Source organism: Cynocephalus volans, chromosome 10 (genome assembly GCF_027409185.1).
Source record: "Cynocephalus volans isolate mCynVol1 chromosome 10, mCynVol1.pri, whole genome shotgun sequence".
Taxonomy (NCBI): Eukaryota; Metazoa; Chordata; class Mammalia; order Dermoptera; family Cynocephalidae; genus Cynocephalus; species Cynocephalus volans.
This window is the reverse complement of record NC_084469.1, coordinates 123,733,204-123,742,852: the sequence shown is the minus strand read 5'-3', so window position 1 is coordinate 123,742,852 and position 9,649 is coordinate 123,733,204. Positions and strand designations below refer to the sequence as shown.

The window sequence follows — 9,649 nt, the reverse complement described above, 5'->3', positions numbered from 1 at the left end:
TGTGTAACTGTTGTTCTTAGCTCTACTATTTTCCCTAAAAAACAATATTTCTAAATTTGTTAGGTAATTGTATCTTGCATTTACATAAATTTATATATTGTTTCTATGTTAATTATATAAATTATATTTTATATTGTTTCATTACTTACCTATTTTCTAGTATATATACGGCATATGCTGTTTTACATTAGTATTTAGCATTTATTACCACAATTATAATTAGGGTAATAAACTATACAATTTATATAATTATAATGTATATTATCATAATTATGACCAAAGGCTTTCACTTAGCAATCAAAGTATGCTAAGCACCTTACTCACTTTAAGTCAAGCAATCTTGAACTGGTACGTCCTACAGTATCATGTCATTGTTTCACAGGTGGGTAAACCAAGGCCCAGGGCACTTAGGCTTTTAGTCTGGAAGCAGCATCTGGATGGGAATTAGAACCCTGGCTTTTCATACTAGCCCCTGTGGCAGGAGCCCACAGGGCTTCCTTGCTCCTCTTGCTCTCCCCGACACCTTTTCCCAAACCGAACACAGGAAGTGGCCACTTGTTCGTCCTGCAGCCCAAGAGAGAGTCTGGCCTGTCCAGCAGCAGATGGATGCCCACCTGGCCCTCCTCTCGCTGCCCCAGCCCGCCCTTGCCCAGGACCGGCAGAATTCTTCCTCCAGCTCCAGGAGGGCGTGGGAATTCTGCGGGGTGATGGAATTGGGGGCTCCAATAGGCCCATCTTCTGGGGGCTTCGCCACGTGGGGCTCCGGGGTGGAAGCCACTCAGCTAGCCAGGAGGAGAGGTGAGAAGTCAGAGACCAAGAGAGAGCAATCTGTCAAAGAGGCAGGGAAAGAAAACGAGACACAAGAAAAGAGAAAACTGAAGAACGACTGACAGAAAGACCTGAAGAAACAGAAAGGGACAGAAAGAGCTAAAGAGATAAGGAGGGAAAGCACACAGAGATGCAGAAACACAAAGGAAAAGAGACAGAGACGCAGATTCAGGGAGACACCCAGAGACAGAGAGACACAGAGACTCGGGCAGTCGCAGAAAAGACGTGTTCAGAGACACCCAGGGCAAAGGAGACGGTCAGAGCAGGTGCGTCCGCACCCGCGCTCGTCCTTACACTAAAATTGCCAGGCAGGATCGCCTCCTCCTGGCCGCCTACGCCTCTCGCAGCCTCCAGGATGCGGCTGCCGGCGCCACCCTGATAAGATCTGATCCGGCCGCTGCGCTCCTCTTTCTACGCTAGCGCAGACGCTCCAGGAGCCGGGTCCCAGCTGCGGTGCTGTCACTCCCTCCAGGGGGCGCGTCCAGCCAGCCAATGGTGGCGCGCAGAGGCCGGCGCGGCACTGTCCTCTGCCTACGAGGACAGGGGACCTCTCAAGGCCACGCCCACACGCGCTCTCCCCCGTTAGGCCTGAGCTCCTAATCTGCATGGCTCCGCCCACAAACCTAGTCTCCACAGGTGGGGTCAGCCAGGGCTTTTGTCCGTCCGGACAAGGCCTGGTCAGCCTGCGCTTTGCCTTCACAACCCTATTCTCTGAAGCCACGAGGATATTCATGGTTCCAGCTTCCCTTTTTCCAGAGTCCGCCGAGCCCTCGGACTGGCTGAATACAGACAGATCCCTAATACTTCCTACTTCTGAGAAGCCCGCCTCTTACTTTAGGATCCGAATCCCATAGGCTGGCCAGACTGCCTGCGGCACTCCGACTGGAAACGGCGACTGCCGGTCAAGCATTCACTCCCCTCCCCTCCACATCACCCACTTCACCCTACCCCACCCCCGCCTTTCCTGATGGGCAAGGGAGGGTGACGTTGCCACTGTTCTGAGGGAGCACTTTTGTTGGTCCGGAACGGCTATCCACTAGGACATAGACAGCAAACATCCTCAAGAGAGGAATAGGCTCGAGGTTTCGAATGGGTCCGAGAACATGTCAGTCAAAGTATGGGCGGGTGCAAACGCAATCCAACACACAGTACTGGTCGAGGTACTACAGGGACAGCGGGGCGACGGGAAACAGCGGAGAGGAGCCGACTTCTCTCGATTGGACTAAAAGGAAGGTGGTCCCGCCCCCTCTACTCCGGGATTGGCCGAGCGGGAGCCGCGCCCCCCTCACGCCTACTGTTAGCGGCTCCAGCCAGTTCTGTGGAAAGGGGTGCAGAGGGGGCTCACTGGGTTCCCGACCGGACCCGACGCAGATCCGAGAGAGGCGCGCGCTCTCTCAACGGTGAGGGAACACCAGTACGCGGCGGAAGAGAGGCGCCGCGGGAAGCGAATAAAGCTCCGCAACCGGAAGTGTCTTCTGGGAGGTGTCGCACCCGGAAGTGTGACAAATCCCCCAGCTGCACCCGGAAGTGTGATGACTTCGCCGCTACGGGGAGTAATGGTATCCGCCAGTTGAACTGTGGGGTTAAAGGAGATGTTACGTGTCTTTATTTCCTGTGGCCAAGAGAGCCTCCCTCTACGGAAAGTGTTCGAGGGTGCAAGTATTCGGTCATGTTTTAAATGTCTCATCCTATTTTAAACCGTGGGGGAAATGAGCACTAGGAGTGTCACCACCGGGGGGCCTAGTTCTGTAAAGGCTTGTAAGAAGTTTCTTTTGCTGCCCGTCACCCTCGATTCCCTTTCCCCTTAGGGATGTGCAGATGGAGGCCGGAGGAGACGCTGCTGCCCCAACCCCCGGGGGCACGAAGGACTTGGAGGACACGCAGTTCCCCAGTGAGGAGTCTGGAGATGGTGGAGGGGTCCAAGCGGTCCCCCCGGATCCTGGAGACGGGGGCCCGGAGGAAACAGGTGTGCCCTCCCTTCACTGGGGTCTTGGAAGGAATCCCTAGCGAGTGTCTTTGTTGGGCAAGGGATAGAGATGATCCACGGGAGACCAATGAGGAGGCTTTTGGGACTCCGGGAAGTAGCTTAAACCATATCAGTAGGAAGTCATTATGGACTCACATGTAATTTAAATTACTGAGAAATGAAAGGGAAGTCAGTGGGTGTCGACTGATGTTCACTGGGTACTTGGTGTAAGTTTAGGTCATTGAGGAATCAAAAAGAGAGTAGGTGAGGTCAAAGAAGGTCATTGGGGATTTTAGGTATTTAGATCAATGAATGAAGAAAAGAAAGTCAGTAGGTTCAAACAAGGGACTATTTAGAAACTAGTGTCTTTGGGAACTAGGGTGTTAAGTCATTGAGGTGGGAAAGGGGGTCAATAGGGGTTAGTGGCACTCAGAGTATTTACATAATTGAAGAGTCAGTGGTGGATTGTGGGGAGGTCTTTAAGGAACCAAATATTAGTTTATATTAATGGTGATGGGGGTGCATCAGTGAGATTATTTGGAGAGTCAGGGGATCAGTAGGGAGGTCTTTGAAGACCCATGTGTTAGTGGACTTGTAAAGGTGTTCAATGGGGAATCAGTGGAAGTCATTGTAGAGTCAGTGGTCTTGATCACTTAAGAATTAGGAGATGTTTATGGGCTCACTGGTTAGGTTCAGTGGACATCGCTGAAAATGACTGGGGGGTGGGAAGTCTTTGAAGACTTGAGAATTATTGGCAGGTAATGGCAGTTATTGGGAGGGGGTAATTTGTATTCAGGGACATGGAAGAATGTCTGAGAAAATCAAAGAATTTGAGGTCATTGGGATTTTATGGGAAAATTATGGAGATATAGTTGCAAATGGATAATAATGATTGTCAGTATGCAAGGTCGTAGATCTGGTAGGGATTTGGTAGATCCTTGGGGACATAGGGTTAGTAGGTGTCCAGAGGCATTTGACCCACCAGGGGCTCCCTTTCAGGATCCGAGGCCAAGGACCAGCCACCCAGCCTCCTGTCATCACTGCCCCAGTCAGAGGCACCATCAAGCACCTCTGAGTGCTGGGGTCCAGCAGCTGCTGAGAGTAGTCCCATTCATGGCCCTGAGAGTGGCTCTGCGGGCCAAGGCGGGGACCCCAATGATGAGGACTGGCGCAGCCAGCGGAAGCATGTGTTTGTGCTGAGCGAGGCTGGCAAGCCCATCTACTCACGGTATGGCAGTGTGGAGGCGCTGTCAGCTACCATGGGTGTGATGACAGCCCTTGTGTCCTTTGTGCAGAGCGCAGGAGATGCCATCCGTGCCATCTATGCCGGTGAGTGAAGGGGTTGGAGGCAGAATGGGGAACACTGACAGGAAATATAGCTGTCTGGCTGGAAGTGGGTCCAACCAGCCATGGGTAGTTTTGTCTGTCTGTCTGCCTGCCCGAGGTACTGTCCAGCCAGCCAGGGGTGAGTCAGTGTGTGTGGCTAGCTGCCAGGGGTCTGTCTGTTAGGAATCCTTCTTTCTGTTTGGCCTTCTGGGTTCTGAGTGCTTCACTCACTGGATACTTCTTGTTGCCTGACAGCATGACTGTGCTGGCTGTTGACTGAGTTGGGTATCTTTGTGGCTCTGTGTCAGTAATTGCTCCATCTCTCTCTTCCTCTCACCCCTGCTCTGTGCTGTGTGTTTAATCTACGTGATCTCTTAACTATCCATTCATGTCTTTACTAATGTCCAAATTCCCCCACCTTGTCCTTACCATAGTCCAGGTGGGGACTTACCACAGAATGATCGAGTGGGCTTAGGCTGGTATGTGTTTGTTGGGAGCGAGGGAGAGCAGAAGAGCCAAGCCTGACCCCCTCCAGTCACTCCTGATCCATTTCTAATCCCCTCCCCCACCTCTTCCCTCCTTCAGAGGACCACAAGCTGGTGTTCCTACAGCAGGGCCCACTGCTGCTGGTGGCTGTGTCACGGACTCCTCAGTCAGCAGCCCAGCTGCGAGGGGAACTGCTAGCTGTGCATGCGCAGATTGTGAGCACATTGACCCGTGCCAGCGTGGCCCGCATCTTCGCACACAAGCAGAACTACGACCTCCGCCGCCTGCTGGCCGGCTCAGAGCGCACACTGGACCGGCTTCTGGACAGTGTGGAGCGGGACCCAGGTGCCCTGCTCCTGGGTGCTGTGCGCTGCGTGCCCCTTGCCCGCCCGCTGCGGGAAGCACTGGGTGCACTACTCCGACGTTGCACAGCACCGGGCCTGGCACTGTCGGTACTGGCGGTCGGCGGTCGATTGATAACAGCGGCCCAGGAGCGGAATGTGCTGGCTGAGTGTCGGCTGGACCCAGCTGACCTGCAACTGCTGCTCGACTGGGTGCGCGCACCGGCCTTTGCTGCGGGTGAGGCATGGGCACCCGTGTGCCTGCCCCGATTCAACCCTGATGGTTTTTTCTATGCCTACGTGGCCCGCCTGGATGCCATGCCTGTCTGCCTGCTGCTGCTTGGCACCCACCGTGAAGCGTTCCATGCCATGGCCGCCTGCCGGCGCCTGGTAGAAGATGGGATGCGTGGCCTTGGTGCCATGCGTGCCCTTGGTGAGGCTGCCAGCTTCTCTAATGCCGCATCAACCAATTCCCCTGCCTACAGTGTGCAGGCTGTGGGAGCGCCCGGCCTCCGGCACTTCCTCTATAAGCCGCTGGACATCCCTGACCACCACCGCCAGCTGCCTCAGTTTACCAGGTAGGTCTTGACCCTAAGGGCAATTGGCCAGGTGGGAAGTCTTGTCTAACTAAGGAGGATCAGCATCACATAGACATGACTCAAAGGAGATGGCCAGCCATGCTCTAAACAGAGAGAATAGAACAGGTCTGATGATGGAAGCTCAACCACCAACTTACAGGAATCCCCCTATTCTAGTGGAGAGGCAGCTCCCAGTACTCAGGGAATTCCCTAGTTTGATGGGGGAAGCTCAGCCTCCAGCCACTGAGAATCCTCAGGTCTAAAGGGGGAGGCTCGGCTGCTTAATTTAATTGAAATCCCTAGGCTGAGAGAGGAGATGGGCCAGCTGAGAAGGCCCTGGACTAACCTTGCTCTCCACCTTCCCCCATGATGGCAGCCCCGAGCTAGAGGCCCCGTACAGCAGAGAGGAGGAGCGGCAGCGGCTGTCAGACCTGTATCACCGCCTGCATGCTCGCCTCCACAGCACCTCCCGACCCCTGCGTCTCATTTACCACGTGGCTGAGAAGGAGACGCTGCTGGCTTGGGTGAGTTAAGAAGGGCCCTGGGTGAATCAGTTCCCCACTTAAGGTTTCCTTACACTGTATCCCCTTCAGCCAAAGCAGCTCCCATCAAGCACACCAAGCCTTTGCCTGGGCTATTCCTTGCCTGCAATACTGTCCCTACCTTTACACATGCACCTTCGAAATCCATAAAGATTAATCACAGTGTCTCCAACTCTCAATTAGCCCCATCCTTCTGTTTGCTTTTACCCTGTTAGCAACCAGGATGGTGTCTTTGATTTTCAGGAGACCCCATTAACAGCCATCACTGTGCCTGCTGATTCGTCATTAGCCCTTCCCATGTGTTTGCATGGACCCCATCAGTCACCAGCTCAGTTTTGACTCTGGGTCTCCAGCACTCATTGAGTGCTACAGGCTGGTCATATGCTGTGCCCTCTACCTGGGGTATACTTCCCTGGGATTTCTAGGCTTTCACCCTTACTTCCTGTGGGTCTGTTAAAGCTCAGCTATTCAGGGAAGCCAGCCAAGGTGACCCCATTGGAAATGGCACCTTCCCCCAGGCTCTGCCATTTAGTACACATTTATTAAGTAATTTATTGCATGTCTGTTGTGTATCAGGCATTATTCTAGGCTGAGGATTTTATTTTTAAACTACTTTAACTTTTGTTTTCAAGTAATTTTAGAAGTTGCAAGAATAGTACAAGGAATTATTATAAAGAGGCCCTTCACCTAGTTTCTCCAAAGATTAACATCTTATATAACCACAGTAACTTAACAAATCAGGAAATTAACATTGGCACAGTAACATTTAATTCACAGACTTCAGATTCCACAAATTGTCCCACTTAGGTACTTTTACTGGTCCAGAATCCAGTCCAGGATCACATGTTGGATTTATTTATTGTGTCTCCCTAGTCTTGTTTATTCTAGAACTTTTAAAGAGTATCAGCCAGTTAGCTTGTTAGAATATCCTTCCACTTGAGTTCTTCTAATGTTATACTGTGACTAAATTGAGGTCATGCATTTTTGGCAAGGATATCAGAGAAGTGATGTTGTGCCCTTCTCTGCATAATATCAGGAGGCATGTGATGTCAGTCTGTCCCGATGTCGATGTCAGTTTTGATCACTTAGTTAAGGTGGTCTGCCACATTTCTCCACTACAAAGTTAGTATTTTCTCCTTTGTAATTAGTAAATATCTCATGGTGATGATGTCTGTGTTCTGTGTTTTGTTTTTCATCGAACTTTCACCCACTAATTCTAATATCCATTCATGACTAACCTGCAACAGTTATTAATCTGGTGTTTGTCAGATGGAGATTTTTCTAACTCCATCATACTTTCTACACTTATTGGTTGGGATTTTATTATAAGGAAGAACTTTTTATTTTCCTATTAATTTGTGGAATTTAAAATTTTATATCAATAAAATTTTTCTTTAATTCAATGGGCTAAAATCCTTTTCTAGCATTTATTTTGGTGCTCCAATTGTCTCTGATTTAGCCAGTGGGAGCCCTCATCTAGCCAGGCTGGTCCCTGTGTCCCTTTGACACATCCCCATCACTGTGTGAGCACTTCTTATTTTACTTTCTCTCTGCCAGTTTTCGACTTGGCCATTTTTCCAAGGAGTCCTTGTACCATTTAATGGAGATTGTTATTTAAAAACTAAGATATCGTAGGCACAGGATTTTAAATCAGGTTGTGAGTGGAGGCCTCCCTAAGGAGATGGCATCTAAGTGGAGAGGGGAGGCCATGTGGGTATCTGTAGGAAGAGTATACCTGGCAGAGGGAAAGGACTCTGCAGATGCTGTGAAGTGGGACTGGGCCTGGCTGTGTTTTGAGGAACACCAAGGAAAGGCTAAAGTGGATGGAACCGAGGGAGCAAAGAGGAGGACATTGGGAGGTGGCACAGGAAATGTGCTGGTAACCTGGTGGGGTCATTTTGCTCAGGTTGGTGTGAGGATTAAATTGAGTTCCTCTTTATATCATGCCCAGGCTATAGACGATGAAAACAGTTGTGTGAATTTAGAAGAGAACGTTGTGTATAATCATTGCTCACTGAATGTTAAGCATTGTTGTTGTTATCCCCAGTCCACAGGTGAGCAAACAGGTCCAGAGGATACCCCACACACAGCCAGCATTGCCCAGTTGAAACCACTAGGTCTGTCTGACCCCTAGGCCCAACTGAGAACCCCTGGCCCACCCATGATACAAAATATCAGCTTAACTGCCCTAGTCCAATGTCCAGGGAGCACCAGGTGGGAGTTGCTGCTAGGTACATCTTCCAAGCTGTAGGAGGGAGACATTGGGCTGGGTCAGACAGGATTGTCCATGGCCACCTCCAGCCCATCTGATTCTGTCTTCTCTCAAATTCCCAGGTGACCTCCAAATTTGAGCTCTATACCTGCCTCAGCCCCCTGGTGACCAAAGCAGGTGCCATCTTGGTAGTGACCAAACTCCTGCGCTGGGTGAGGAAGGAGGAAGACCGGCTCTTCATTCGTTACCCACCCAAGTACTCCACACCCCCAGCTGCCTCTGCGGACCAAGCTCCCCACAATGGCTTGTTCACTGGACTCTGAGAGGCAGAGTTCCCAGATCAGGCAGTGCTGGGAGTGACCACCTTTGGCTTTTACCTTCTTTTGTCACCCTGGAAATGGAGGTGGGGGTGTGTCTGTGGCTGATCCCTGTCTCCCCGGCAATGGGGGAAGATCTGAGGTCCTGTCCACAAATGGGAGAAGGGTTTCAGCAGGCAGATGAGTAGGCTGCTCTCCCAACCCCCTCATGCACCTCCACCTCTGGGGAAATCCTTAGGCTTCCCTCTTCTCTCCCTCTGCCATACCTCTTCCACTTGGATGATGTCGAGCCTCTGGCAGGGGCTGTCCCCTCCAAACCTGCCTCAGGGGTCTGCCTCCTTCCATGGAATCTTAGCCCTGAGTGCCCAGGGCTGACCAAGGTTTCTAGAGTGACCCACAGGGGTTCTGGAATTGGGAATGCAGGGGTAGTCTGTGATGGAACCAGCCTGAGGGGATTTAAAAAAAAAAAAAACAAGCCCCACAAGAATATCCCTATGCCCTTCATGCACTTCTGTTCATCTTTACCCTGCCCAAAATGACCCCCATCAATATTGGCTGCTGCTACTATTAATAAGATGGCCTCCCTTGTCTACCTGTATAACCCAGGGCATGTAGCACCTGACTTCTCCACACAGTGGCTGGGATCCAAAATGTTTACATAGGAGGTGCACTTAGCTTCTAAGGCTCATTATACTCATCCGTGAAAGGGAGATAACTTTGTCTAATAGGCTCTTTAATGAAGATTTGTGAACGACAGGGGGCTCGAAATCTTGCGTGGCGCACTCGGTAGCGTGCTGCGCTAGCAGCGCGGCGACGCTCCCGCCGCCGCGGGTTCAGATCCTATATAAGGATGATCAGTGCACTCCCTGGCTAAGCGCCGGTCACCGGAAAAAAAAAAAAAAAAAAAAAAAAGAAAAGAAATCTTGTGTACCACCACACAGCACCTGCACATTTCTCGAAGAATTTGACAACCTGTACAAACAACCTAAAGAGGGAGAGACCGCCCTAGAGTTTTGTACGTGTGTGCACAAGACTCACTCTCCAACTGGCCAG

General features: G+C 51.1%; 1 protein-coding gene across 2 annotated transcripts; it reads left to right on the top strand.

The window, feature by feature from the left end:
* The first annotated feature begins 2,169 nt into the window (after nucleotides 1-2,169).
* On the top strand, nucleotides 2,170-9,464 carry MON1B (MON1 homolog B, secretory trafficking associated). Of its 2 annotated transcripts, XM_063112666.1 has the most exons (6): nucleotides 2,170-2,387; nucleotides 2,637-2,794; nucleotides 3,794-4,123; nucleotides 4,706-5,525; nucleotides 5,902-6,049; nucleotides 8,402-9,464. In XM_063112666.1, the coding sequence occupies exons 2-6, from the start codon at nucleotides 2,647-2,649 to the stop codon at nucleotides 8,600-8,602; spliced, it is 1,647 nt and encodes a 548-aa protein (XP_062968736.1). In that variant the 5' UTR covers nucleotides 2,170-2,387; nucleotides 2,637-2,646; the 3' UTR covers nucleotides 8,603-9,464. The 2 variants fall into 2 exon arrangements, with proteins under 2 accessions (XP_062968736.1, XP_062968735.1); XM_063112665.1 differs by having other exon boundaries at nucleotides 2,378-2,794.
* The last annotated feature ends 185 nt before the right edge of the window (nucleotides 9,465-9,649 follow it).